The following is a 14,748-nucleotide window of genomic DNA, read 5'->3' on the forward strand; positions in this document are numbered from 1 at the left end:
CAGTGAACAAAAAATTCATTCTTTGCAAATTTACCCAGGCTAGTGTCATCTGGAAGGCATTTTCCTTGTTATTTATTCTGTGATAAGGTTCTTTTACCTCTACAGACCTCAGCTCTTTCCACTGGGGACCAAACACCTTCCCCTCTACCATCTCAGGGAGGTGATAAAGGCAAATGACATGGCATATACGGCCAGTCCCCGAGGATTCAAACTGGCATGTGTTATGAAAACTTGATTCTCACAAATGTACAAGGCGGCATATATCCGAATGCTCATGGTTTAAGATGCACATAATTTCAATGTCAGGAAAACAGAGGGAAAAACCACATGAAACAGAAAAAGGTGAAATATTTATTATAAAACTCGCAATAGCCCTTTAAAATATGATATTAGATTTCTTTGTTCCTCGTGGACTGGCTAGCCTTCAAACCAACTCTGATGTTTAGTTTAGTGACTTCACTTGGTAAATACTGGTGGCTGGTTATTATGAGGAGGCACGATCGTCTCTGTGTAGACAGAACTACAGCCTGCAAAATTCAATTTCTGTTACTGATCCTTTAAATTATTTCAGCATCCTGAAAAGAGCTTGAGGATTAAAACACACACACACACACACATATATTCACTCTTCAAATCCCAAATGTTAAAACTGCCAGGTTAGCAGATACATTGAATATATTTCAGTTCTCAGTGACTACTCAAATTGTTGTTTGGTGAATTACATGCAGTGATTCTGGGACAAGAAGCAGGAATGTGATGCTGAAGTATTGGACTGGTTACAGAGGAGTATGCCTTATGTTCTGTCAGGTTAAATGGAACTGAGACCATTTCTCTCTCTTAAGACATTATAAATAGGGGGGCACCTGGGTGGTCCAGTAGGTTGAGCATCTGCCTTTGGCTCAGGTCATGATCCTGGGGTCCTGGGATCAAGTCCCATGTCGGGCGTCTTGCCCAGGTGGGGGGTCTGCTTCTCCTTCAGTCCCTGCCTTTGCTAGTGTTCTCTCTCTCTCTCTCTCAAATAAATAAAATCTTAAAAAAAAGAGACATTATAAATAGGGATAGCAGCAGGTCTTTCCATGAATGTGTACTTAAAAAATATCTCTTTGCCATGACCGGGCAGCTAGAATAGTTAGTACTATTCACGAGCTCATGTATTAACTTTGGGGAGGATTCATTTCTGTAATGTTTCTCCCATCCCTGCTTTTTTGTTGCTTCTATGGTAACTTGGCTCTAGTAAGAAGGAAAAAGAAAAGTCAGTGATATCCAGGGTAGTATGGTTGAATGTGTGGGTGGGAGAAAATGCCAGAAGACTCAGCTAACGAGAGGTTTTAGGATTAACTGGATTCCCTCTGCATATACTCTCAATGCTCCTCTGTCCCAGAGGCTATCAAAAGTCGATGACTTATTTCCTTGGAATTCCAAGAGAAGATGTTTGAATTGAAGAGCAGAGAAGTGTGTCCACCTATCCTTGTAGCTGATTTTACAGTGATTCTCCTGAATGTCTCCACAGGTACTTACAGTGAATATAGCAACAAAGGTTACAGTACATATGCTGAGACGCCCGTGCTTTACAAATCCGATCGTGGGATGTCTAAATTGTATTCCAATAAGTTCAGTATACTGAATTTCAAGGTTACAAGTGCGGCACCAACACTGGAAAATTGAATTTAGGAGCAGTAACTCCATCTTAAGTAGTGAAAACAAAATAAGATTGAAAGCTGAAAAAGTCTAATTTTATGGTTGTTACTCAGAACTGATTTTCAATTTAACTTGATCTTTTCACAAGCCCATTTTGAAAGATTGATCAATGCAGTTGCTAGTGTAAACTCCATTTACTTTCCTCACTTGACCACTATTTACTGAGGGCCTCCAGCATAGGCCAGGCTCTGTGCCAGTGATTTTGGGCCATAGCATGAACAAGGGCTGACCTGGTCCCAAGCACTTAGTCTGGTCTCTGGTCGTGGGCGGCAGATATACGAACAAACAATTCGACACAATGGGAGGAGAGTCAGGAGAAGCATGTAAAGACTATTTTGGAGGACGCTGGTGATGGTGCATAAGGGGAGCATTGCTCCAGGGGCAGGGGCTGGAGCTGATTTCTGGAGGATAAACGGCATATTTGTCAGAGGGAAAGGAAGGGAGGGAGAAAGGCAGCCAGCAGGGAAACAAGAACATAAAAGAGAAAAAGACATTCAGCAGGCTAAGTATATTACAAAAGGCAAAGACTGGGATGGTCAGGGAACGAGGAGTTATTTCAGTTTGACCACAGGGTGAGTATGGGAAGAGGATCCTGTACTGATCCAGGGCTTGTGTGTCCTCCTAAGGGCCTGATACAGAATGGCAGTAGTAAGAAGAGCAAAACGGCGAACAGCAAAACAGCCTGCCAGACGCTGTTCTATACGCTTTGCATATATTAACCTATCCATTGAGGCAGGTACTATTCTTGCCCCTGCTTTAACAGTTAAACGGAGGCTTAAAAATTTAAGTACCATGCCCAGGTGAAAGCCAAGGCCACGTTTTTGAGCCAAGGGTGCCTGGTTGCAGAGTCACTGCATTCCACAGCCCCTGTAGGCCGCGGGCGGGGGTGGGAGGCAGTGAAAACTGGGGAGGTGCAGTCTTGTCGATTTCACTTCCTAAAATGCCTCAACCGGGCTATCCAATTGTTCATTCTTTAATCATTCACTCATTCACTTATTTGTCCACTTAACAACCTTTTACTTAAGAAGGTCCTAGAGGTTCTGACACAGAGAAAATCTGGCCCCTATCCTCCATGTGTGAGTTTATATTTAATGAAATAAAAATGTGTAATGGCAAAGTATCCCTGTACTCCTTCCCCATGCTGCACGCTTACTCTCCAAACATAAGAACATGAAGAAGAGAGGGAGAAAAGTGGGCCAGATAAGATTAAAGCAGCTTCAACATACATAAAAAGTTGAAAATCTAACAAAATGTAAAATGTAGGCAGCAAGTGATCTCAACCAAGAAAAATCTATGCTCAAAGGAAAGAAATATGGCAGAATAATACAATTAATGCCCCAGTATTAGGCATATGAATCAATCCCTTTTTTTCCCCCTGCATTTTCTAAATTTTCTACAACGGCCAAGTATTACTTTTACAATTGGGAAAAAACCACCACTCTACCCATTGTCTTTAAGAGTAGACCTTTTGCTTTTCTAGATAAAGCAATTAGGAATCTTCAACTTCCATCAGTTTTGCCCAGTGAGAAAGGTGACTGGGCGTTTTTCTAATGGAGGGAAAGTGATAAGCAAAATGTTTTTATTCTCTTCACACAGCTTTAAAGAGGTAAAGTTCAGTGACTATGCTGACTGCTTTTGTCTTTATTTTTTTTATTTAAAATAATTCAAGCTTCTTGTTAAAAAAAATTATAAAAGCATGTCTTAGGGAATAAAAGTTCCATAACTTCACTCCCAGAGATAATAGAAATTTAGGCTATGCCATACTTTTTTCTATTTTTCCCTATGTATAAACTCCATTTTACATGCATAAAAGTAAATAATAAAGTTAACAACAATCACAGTATATATTTGCTGTTCTGTAGCTTGATTCTTTTTAAACGCGACAAGGTAGTTTGGACACATTTCCATGTCAGTCGAGCAGAGCCGGGCTGCCCTACTCTTTGATGGCCACACAGGAGCCTATCACCTGAATGAGTTGTCCTTGATTTAACGAACCCCTGTTGAAGTGTATTTTGGCAGTTTCCAGTTTCCTTCTATTAGAAAGAATTATTTAAGATCTTTTTATATTTATCTTTTCATATTTCAGTAACATCTTCCATGGGATTATTCCTAACGTTGGTGGACAACTGGGTGAAAAGACATGTTCTTACTTTTAATGGACATGGCCAGACTGCCCTCGAAAGAGCTTTGAAAAGAGCTTTGGTGCCTCCAGGTGCACACACTTAAAAGCAAATGGCATTCGGATGCTAAGACCATTATGCAATACGGGCTATCACTCTAAGTGGGGTAAGAGCGTGTTTTAGGGAGGCCGGGCTGAGGCTCTCACCAAGTCTACTAATGAAAGGGCACATCTAATAAGGTCTCGGTCAAGAAATGGGGCTGGAGGGAGGATAAGGATAAACATGATTGGATAGTCTTGCAATAACTAATTTTTAATAGGATTACTAATGTTTGGCTCTTTTGTGTTTCTACATTATTTGAGGTACAAAGAGATGAGAGCTTTTGAGAAAAGAAAAGGGAACATAGTGAAATCTGTTAGGGCGTTCCTGAGCCAATGTCTGCTCCTTTTGGTACGGTATATCCTCCTGCTCTGCCTGGAGCAGAGGAAGTCCTAACTGGCTTAGTACCCAGGTCAGCATCTCTTGACTGAATCCAAAGACATTTTGTTTGAAGAATCAGAACAGACCTAGGTTTTATCCTGTGGTCAGATCTAACATAGGCTTACAGTTGTCACTTTCTGCTTTATTATTTAACAGTAGAGTTATAGTATATATCCACAATGGCATTTTCACAAGTGTGGTCAGCAGTCCATTAATGAATATTGCTTGAAAGAAAAATTTCATATGCAAGTAAGTTTGGACAATATCGGGTTAAACAAAATCATATGTTTGCATATTGAAGAACTTCTTGAAGTCTTGAACATGTTGAAAGCATGTGGTGAATTTCCAAGAAAGTGGTCTAATATTCAAAGTTGCTTAAACTCTTTTTGGTAAGAAAATAGCTTAAGATCATGAGATAGATTCTTGAGCTGCAGATTTATTTTTTTTTAAAACTCATTTATTTATTTGAGGGAGAGAGAGTATGTGTGTAAGGGAGGGGGAGGGAGGGGGCGAGAGGGGCAGAGAGAGTCTTAAGCAGACTCTATACTGATCACAGAGCCCTACGCAGAGCTCAATCTCAAGTCCCTGAGATCACAACCTGAGCCAAAACCAAGAGTCTGACGTTTAACCAACTGCGCCACACCTGGGCACCCTGAGCTGTAGATGTAAAGTACAGTATTCTGTGTGTGGGGGTGATTGCAGACTCCTAATTCTGTTTGTGAGATTTCTTGTATTGCAGAGTTAGGAAAATGTCTCACCCTTGCTTTTTATATTATTATGAAGGAGTGACAAGATGCATCAGTGAATTCTGGGTATGCACAGTCTTTCCACGGTCCCTGGCATCTTTCAGAAATATTATGTCCTAGAAAGTATCATCATATGTATTGCCTTTAAAGTAAACACAACACACATCTACACACAAATGTACAAATGAAAGAATCCTTAAGACTTAGGACAGGCCATGGGAAGGTACTAGTGTTAGAATACTGATAACGCAGCACTCATCAGAAATGCTGGCCCTAAATAGGAATGCAGTAAATTTTTACTGACTAAATGAATGAATGAATGAACGAATGAACAAATGAATGAATGAAAGGCAAATACTATGGTTTCTGGAGCTAGGCTGCCTAGTGATTACTCCACTACTAATGAGCGATTTAACCACGGCCAAATTATTTAACTTACTTATGTTTCCATTTCCTCATTTGTTAAAGCAATAATAAACAACACTCTCAGTTATTGAGAGGATTAAATGAGCTAATAAAAGAAAGAAATCAAGGCCTGCTGCTTGGGAAGCTCTCAGGAAGGTCGAGCTGCCATCCTCGTTCATGTGCATGATTTCCCCCACAGAGCACCTCCTGAACCCCACTTGCTTTGCCTTTTCCTTATAAAAATTTTATACACATTAAAAGAGACAAGGTGGCCAACGCTATTTTAATTTTCTAAGCACGTCTTCAAATCACTGATTTTAAAAAAGGGGTGGTGGTCATAAATGTGCATTGGTGACTAAAGTCAGACGTGGTCATGGAGGCCTCCAGAAATGGTAACTGGGGCCACACCTGCAGTCCTGTTTTGGGCATTCAGCCTTCTCTCCTAGCAGGCAACAGGCTGCCCAAGGTGGACCGCTGCCCACACGCTGAGCGCTGCCAGGGTTCCCCAGTATCAGTTTCGGAATTTCCACGTCATTGCCACCTGGCACAGGTGGTTGTTTTGCAAAGGCAAGGTGTGCCCCTCTGCATTCTCACCAAGGAAGCCAAACAGGTTCAAGAGCCCTCACCTGACCGACAACTCAGACACCAGCATTCTCCCGGGGAACACTTGACCCACATGGGGCCGTTTGTAGCTTTCTGGTAGGTTCTGTTCCTCCATGAGTGCTCATGCCCTTCGGAAAGGAGATGAGTGCTTTGTCCCCCAGCCCAACTTGTGGAAGCCATTTGGCCCCTAGTGTCCGAAGGCATCTATACCACCACGGCCTAAGACCATGAGTATGTACAACACAGTTTGGAATAAGGGAAAGAAGGAGCTTAAACTTCAGATGACTCAGATCCACCTCCCCCATGGGGAGGGGATAGACAACCCTCATCCATCCAGAAGCAGTATATGTAGTGGTTAAAGTCCTAGATTCTGGCATCATACGTAGCCTGGGATGAATCCTGGCTCCTCCACTTATTAGCTCTGCGAACTTCTGTATGTTACTTAACCTCTCTACCTCAGTATTCCCACCTGTAAAATGGGGGAAAATAATAGAACTTAGGTAAGGTTTGGAGAACTAAATGAATGAATATATGCAGTAAGCGCCTAGCAAATTATATGTATTCAATACTCATTAGGGGCTGTGACCTGCCCACCCTGTAACAATAGTCCCCGAGGTCTAAGTTATGGAGGACACTTTTATTTCCCTGGAGCAATGATCAAAGAAAAGCAGAGACAAATCAGAGGTGCTTTTATGGGCCCCAGCATCTTGCTGGTATAATTTTCTAAGGATACTTTTCCCACCTTGCTCTGTGATGTTAAGCAAACAACTTAATCCGCCTGGGCCGCTGTTCTTTTATTTCTAAAAGGGGATCACACATTTTCTTCTTCATGGGCTAGAGTGAGAATCAAACGCAGTGAAATGTGTACCACTTAGCATAGTAGCAGCACACACACAAAAATGTACAGAAAAGGCTCTGCAAACATTTCTTTCCTTCCAATTAGTCTCAGAGCTGGAAAGCAATTTCATACCTTCCTCTGCTCTCCTGTTCTTAAGGGGGAAATGGCTTTCCTGTTTTAACTGCCAGGAAAGAAGAGGAGAAATGAAAAGGCATCTTTCTAGAGTTGTCTCTGGACCTTGATTCGTATGTCTCAAAGCCAGGTTCAACCCATATTTAAACATTCTGCTTGTTTAACACCCAGAAAACCCAGTGATTCTTCAACTAAAGGGCTCAGGAAAATGACCAAAGAATCTTGTTGAAAAGGCTGCTTTCCATCTCTCTCCTCAATTCCGACTCTTTGGTCTGGAGAGGGGCAAGAAGGCAAGAGTTTGCTCATTAAAAATGAGCGTTTGTTGTAAATCTGATAAAAGTAGTCAAAGGTCACACAATGCGAAATGCTGCCCCAATCTCACCAGATAATTTCGAAATGGGGGAAAAAATGGCTCAGCAAGGCAAGGAGAAAAATCAAGAAATCCTCAGAGCATTTCCAGTTATAAGCAGCCTCAAATGGTGCTGGCAAGAAGCAGGCACAAAAAGGAAAGTACTGCTAAATAAATACTCTCTTATGTACTCAGTTCTAGCCATGGTTGACTTTGGCCTATATACCAATGGCTTTGTAACTGAAGTCGACCAGAACTAGTCTTCTGTAAGATTACTATTGACATTTAATTGATATCTACAATAACTAGAGAAAAATCCAACAGGTTTTTGACTTCTTAAAAAGAAGGTATTAGACTATACATTGAATTTTCTCCCTGATAGGATCATTCTTACTCATTTTTTTTTTGTTGAAAATTGTAATTAGAGTTACCATAGCATTACTAAATGATATTCAGTAATACCTGGAAAATGAATTTTTAAGCATTTTAGATGTTTAGTTTCTCACTAAGTTTATACACATTTCATAGTTAATGCTAGTCATGTGATACAACAGACAAGCTGTTTTGTTTATTTCTGGGCTTCTTGGGAAACAAGCGTTCATCATCAACAGCATCCATTCATTTATTGCATTAGTCTACAACAATTCACTGAATGTCCAATTCGTACCACACTGTGTACATGGGGATTTGCTTTGGAGTAAACAAAAGTGAAAAAATCTCTTTCCCTTTTTCAGACTCTTCCAGGATACCCAAACTCAAAAATGAGGTCCAATATTTCTTTTAACACAAAGCTACCAATGGCTTCTTCGCTATACAGTATGGGCAATGATATTTACAAAACCATTGGGAACCACCCAGTGTTTCAAACGACATACTCACAGGGGTGAATTTTTTAAATATGAATCCACATTTACATAGCTATGCAGAGCTTTAGCCACTATAAGAAACTTTATCACAAGCCATATTTCTTACTAACCAAGCAAGCAAAGAGATATTGTGGCTTTGTCAGTATTTGCAAATAAGAGCTCTCTTTCATTGCCTGTATGTTTCTGCCTTCAGTGGAAGGAAGGAGTTGGCAGATGGGGACAGCTATCTGGTAGAAAGAAAGAAGTGTGGGTAGTGGATGATTAGAGGTGCTGAACACATCACTGATGGGAAGCATGTTCTTGGCACAGTGTGGAAGGAAGCCCCATTCACTCTCATATCCAGCATTGAGCCCTAAATTAACAGCAGCTATCACATCAGTGGCTGATTTTCACCAATCAATAATCCACCTACATGTATTCTATAGCCGAGACTATGTTCTCATAAAACTTATTTATTCCTGTGTCCATGATTCAGATGATATTCCCTATGTGTGGTGTTCTTAAATTATCATATATCTTAGAAATTACTTGAAAGATGCTTTACCACACAGCTACCTGATCCCATTATCTTATCATTTACAGGATCCTGTAATATCTCTTGGGACTGTTTGTTACTAGCCATCTGCATATTACTTAGAAAATATTCAACTCTAAATTCTTACAACTGAATTTAAAAATTTATTGCAATAACATTCATAGGTCATAGTGCCTAACAATACTATATTTTGTAAAAGTTCTAAATTCTTTGACAAGTCATAAAACACTCCTATTTAGAAAGGATGTCTCAAGAACTGATATTCATAAGAAGGAGTGGAAGTTAAAAAGAACTCTGCTTTTCAGGACTTCCTCAAGACCAACAGAATTTAGCATACAAAGCTACGAGAGAAATATCATGAGTTAAAATTTGCATTGTATCTTTATTTACATAGCAACAGAGCAAAGAAGCAATCAAGGAAACTGTTTCAATGGACCATGGCCAGCTAGATAGTGAAAAATATAACAAGGGGTAATTGTACTTCTCCCCATAGGAGATGATGACCAACCGTGGTTTATGAAATGTTTTCTCCTGACTCAGTGAAGGCTGCATTTGCTATATAGGTATCTACTTATCAGTCAACACTTGGAGTTCTTAAGGAAGCTCAAGTCTCAACAAAGAGAGGCTATCATAAAGTCTTTGGTGCTGAAGCCCTTTTACTTTCTCCAAAGAATTAACCAAAAACTCTGATTTGAATACTTCTGCTTCTAGCCAAGATGGATTAACAGGGACTGGATTTACCTTCTCACCAAATATAAATAAACAAAACTGTAACCAAAAAACTTAAAAAAACAGCCAATAAATATGAAACAAAATTTTCAAAACATTGAATAAAAGGCAACAAAGGACAGTGAACCCTGAATGAGGTGAACCCCATGACTGCCCCCACTTCCTGCCATGAGAATGTTTCTAGGCTGTGAAGGTATTACACAGAGGGAGCATGGTGGACTCTCTGAGATGAGGAGACAGAGTTGAGAGACTGGGGAGACCAAAATGGATAGAATTTGTAGAACAGAGTGCCAGAGAAAGGAGAGCTTCACAGAGAGAATCCTGAAGATATGCAGAGTACTGATTATTGCATGCATGGAAAGAGACTGCCCAAGGCTGGGGAAAGTACCATCCAAGAAGATGAAAGGGAAGAGTACCTGGTCCTCACACAGAGCTGGTTCCCACAGAAAAAACTCATAATTCATGGGTCATTGAGTAGACTACTTAGGAAGGTCTTGCCTCAGTAATGGGGAATAATTAGTTCTACAGTGAGCACTGCTCTAGGTCAGCCTAACAAATCATAAAACTAAGACTTGAAAAAAGTCAAAATGCATCTAAGTAATTAACTTTTATTCCAACACAACTGTCAAGAATATTTACAGGAATGTAAAAATATGCAGCACCCAAAAAGTTAAACATGTCCAGCATCCATTCAAATATTATCAGGCATACAAAGTAGGCAGGAAAACATGACCCATAATCAGTCAAAACCTACCAGAACTGACACAGATATTAGAATAAGCAGAGAAAGGCTTTGAAACAATTATTATAACTGTATCTCATATATTCAAAAAAATTAAGTAGCCATACAGAAGATATAAAAATTATCCAAATCAAACTTCTTTTTTAAAATTATTTATTTATTTTTAAAGATTTTATTTATTTATTTGACAGAGAGAGAGAGAGAGCACAGCAGAGGGAAAGGGAGAAGCAGGCTCCCTGCTGAGCAGGGAGCCCAACGTCGGGCTGGATCCCAGGACCCCGGGATCATGACTTGAGCCAAAGGCAGATGCTTAACTGACTGAGCCACCCAGGTGCCCCACTAAATCAGACTTCTAAAGATAAAAACTCAATATACTGGATGAGACCAATGGCAGATTAGATTGCAAAAGAAAAGACATAAATTGAAGACAGAGCAATAGAAACTATCCAAAATGAAGCATACACATAAAAATAACTAAATGAAAAGAAGAGAGTATGACTGGGCTCTGGGATAACTTCAGATTGCCCAGTATATGTGCAATTGGACTTTGCAAAGGAAGCATGGTGGGAATAGGAAAAAATATTTGAAGATAAAATGGCTGAGGTATTTCAAAAACTGATGAAAATTATAAACTCACAAGCCCAAGATGCTCAATAAATACCAAAAAAGAAGAAACATGAAGAAAACTATACCATAGCACCTCATAATCAAAAGCATTGATAAAAAGAAAATCTTAAAAGCAGGCAGAAATACCAAGTGCTTACACAAAAACAACAATGTTGTATGCATCTATAACATATCAAAAAGTAAAATATATGGCGCTGACAGCATAAAGGCTGATGGGGGGGAGAAAGAAATATACTATTGTAAGGTTCTTGCACTACATTTGAAATGGTATTATGTCACTTGAAGGGAGACGTAATAAGTTAAAGATGTATACCACAGGGGCAACTGGGTGGCTTTTCTTCTTTTTTTTTTAGATTTTATTTATTCATTTTTGAGAGAGAGAGAGAAAGCGAGAGTGCACACACAAGCAGGGGAGCAGTAGAGGGAGAAGCAGGCTCCCCACTGAGCAAGGAGCCCAATGTGGGACTTGATCCCAGGACCCTGGGATCATGACCTGAGCCAAAGGCAGATGCTTAACTGACTGAGCCACCCAGGCGCCCCTAAGCTTCAGACTCTTGATTTCAGCTCAGGTCATGATCTCAGGATCGTGGAGTTGAGCCCCGCGTCAGGCTCTGCCCTCAGTGGGGAGTCAGCTTGAGGTTCTCTCTTTCCCTCTGCTTCTGCCCCCCCCCGTGCACGCCCCAAAATAATAAATAAATAAATCTTAAAAAAAAGATGTATACTATAAACCCTAAAGCAACCATGGAAATAACAAGACAAAGAGTTATAGCTGATAATCCAACAAAAGAGGTAAAATGGAATCATACAACGCACAATAAATCCAAAAGAAGGGAGAGAAAGGAAAAAATAACAGATGGGACAAACAGAAAACAAATAGGAAGATGATAGATTTAAACTTAACCGTGCCAAAAATCACACTAATGTAGATAGTATATATATATAACCAGTTAAAATACAGAGATTGCCAAATGCATTAAAAAATCAAGATGCAATTATATGTTGTCTACAAAAAATGCACTTCAAATATACAGATATAAATAGTTTAAAAGGATGAGAAAAGATTTACCATGATAACACTAATAGAAGAAACTTGAAGTGATTATATTAATATCAAACAAAGCAGACGTCAGGAAAAAGAATATTACCAAGATAAAGAGGATCATTTTATAATGATAATCAAGAGGACAACAATTCTAAGTCTTTATGCCCTAATAACAGAGCTTTGAAATGCATGAAACAAAACCGATATTTTAATTAGGTCAACTTGCAAAAAGAAATAGAAATGTCCATAGTAATAGCTAGAGATTTCAGTACCCTTCTGTCAATACCTGATACAAGAAATAAACAATCAGCAAGATACAGTTGACTTGAACAATACTACCAACCAAGTCTACCTAATTAAAACTATGGCATATTCTGGGTCATGAAACAAGTCTCAATAAATTAAAAAGGATTTAATTCATATAAAATATGTTCTCTGACTATAGTGGGATTAAATTAGAAATAAATTGAAAAAATGGCTAAGATAGGGGCGCCTGGGTAGCTCAGTCAGTTAAGTGTCTGACTTTGGCTCAGGTCATGATCTCAGGGTCCTAGGACCGAGCCCCCCATCCAGTGAGGGTCCCTGCTCAGCAGGGAGTCTGCTTCTCTCTCTCCCATTCATGCTCTCTCTCTCTTTAAGAAATAAATAAAATCCTAAAAAAATGGCTATTTCCAAAATTGATGAAAACTATAAACCCACAAGTCCAAAATGCTCAATAAACACCAATCATAAGAACCATAAAGAAAGCTATACCAACACACCTCGTAATCAAAAGCAGTGATAAAATTCACAGAACATTCCACACAGGGACAGCGGAATACACATTCTTCCCAATTGTGCATGGATCATTTACCAAGATGGGACATATTCTGGGCCATAAAACAAGTCTCAATAAATTTAAAAGAATTTAATTCCTACAAAGTGTGTTCTCTGACCACAGTGGGATTATATTAGAAATAAATAACAGAGAGAGTCCTAAAAAATCCCCCAAATATTTGGAAACCAAACTGCACTCTTCTAAATAACCAGAGGCCACTGAAGATATAAGAAAGAGGAATTTGGAAATCTTTTGAAGTAAATAAAAATGAGAACACAACATATGAGAATTTGTGGGATACTACAAAATCAGTACTTAGGGGGAAATTTTATATACTAAATGCCTGTATTAGAAAAGAACATCTTTAAACAGTGATCTCGGTTTCTATCTTAAGGAACTAGAATAAGAAGAACAAATGAAGCCCAAAGAAAAAGGAAGAAAGTAAATAATAAAGGTAAAAGGTAAAGATAATAAAGATCATAGCAGAAGTCAATGAAATAGAAACCAGAAAGACAACAGAGAAAATAACTGAAACCAAAAGCTAGTCCTTTGAGAAACTCAAGAGAGATCAACTTTTAGCCAGACTAATTAGAAAAAAAAAGAGAAAGGCACCAATTATTAATATCAGGATCAAAAGAGGTAACAGCACTCTAGACCACACGTTAAGAGGGCGATAAGGAAATATTTTGAACAACTATGTCTACAAATTTGACAACTAATAAAAAAGCAGGCAGGGTAGAAAGGAAGAATTAAAACTATTAGCAGATGCCACAAACATCTATAAAGAAAATCCGGTAGAATCTACAAAGAAGCTACCAAAAATGATAAGTGAGTTTAGGAAGGTTGCAGAATTCAAGAGCAATATACAAAAATCAATTGTATTTCTATATACTATTAATGAACTCTCAGAAATTGAAATAGAAAGATACCATTCACAATTGTATCAAATAATAGGGAAGATTTAAGGACAAATCTGACAAAAGACCTGTGTGCTGAAAACTATAAATACTGCTGAGAGAAATTAAAGATGACTGAAATAAATGGAGATTATACCTTGTGTCCTGGGTCTGATGACTCCATACTGCTAGGTTGTCAATTCTTTCTACATTGGTCTATAGATTCAGTGCAATCCTAAGGAAAATCTCATCAGGTGTTTTTCTGTTTTGTTTTATTTTGTTCTTTTTTTTTTTAAGTTAACAAGTTGATTCTAAAATTTATACGGAAATGCAAGAAAACAGAATAAAACAATGTTGAAAAAGAACAATGCTAGAGTTTGTTCTGATTTCAAGACATATATTCTAAAGCTATAGTAATCAAAACAGTATGTTATTGGCAAAAAGGTTGACAAATAGATCAATGAAACAAAATACAGAGTCCAGAAATAAACTCATGCATATATGAACAACTGATTTTTGAAAACCATTTTGGAAAACAGTTTGGCAGTACCTTAAAAAATTAAACATATCTACCATATGATCCAGCAATTCTGCTCCCAGGTATTTACTCAAGAAAAAAGAAAGTATGTGTATATACAATGACTTGTACATGAATGTTCATTGCATTTGTATTTGTAATAGTCCCCAAACTGGTACAAACCAACTGTCCATCAACAGGTGAATGGATCATTTTGCAACATATACGTGTATCAAATCATCCTTTTGTACTCCTTAAATTTACAGAGTGTTATATCTCAATTATATCTCAGTAAAGCTCGAAAAAAATGGGGAAAAACCCACAGGGGAATTGAAAAGTAATTTAAGGTACATCCATACAATGGAATACTTTAGCAATAAAAAGGAATGGGCTACTGATAAATGCAACAACACAGATGAATCTCAAAATAATTATGCTCATTGAAAGAAGACAAAAAGATGGGGCGCCTGGGTGGCTCAGTTGGTTAAGCATCTGCCTTTGGCTCAGGTCACAATTTTTGGCTCAGCAGGGAGTCTGCTTCTCCTTCTCCCTCTGCCCCTTCCCCCGCCCCCCAACTCATGCTCTCTCTCTCTAATAAATAAATAA

General features: G+C 38.8%; 1 protein-coding gene across 5 annotated transcripts in view; it reads right to left on the reverse strand.

The window, feature by feature from the left end:
* The window catches only part of FRMD4B (FERM domain containing 4B), a 319,908-nt gene that overhangs the window by 80,449 nt on the left and 224,711 nt on the right, over positions 1 to 14,748 (reverse strand). Inside the window, exon 1 of one of the 5 annotated variants that reach the window (XM_027585169.2) lies at positions 13,783 to 13,824. The exons of the other annotated variants lie outside the window; for them this stretch is intronic. Within the exon in view, the coding sequence (XP_027440970.2) occupies positions 13,783 to 13,809 (27 nt within the window). The 5' untranslated portion in view covers positions 13,810 to 13,824. Of the gene's footprint in view, positions 1 to 13,782; positions 13,825 to 14,748 lie in introns of those variants that run through there. 5 annotated transcript variants of the gene reach the window in all.

This window comes from Zalophus californianus, chromosome 1 (assembly GCF_009762305.2).
Source record: "Zalophus californianus isolate mZalCal1 chromosome 1, mZalCal1.pri.v2, whole genome shotgun sequence".
In the NCBI taxonomy this organism is placed as follows: Eukaryota; Metazoa; Chordata; class Mammalia; order Carnivora; family Otariidae; genus Zalophus; species Zalophus californianus.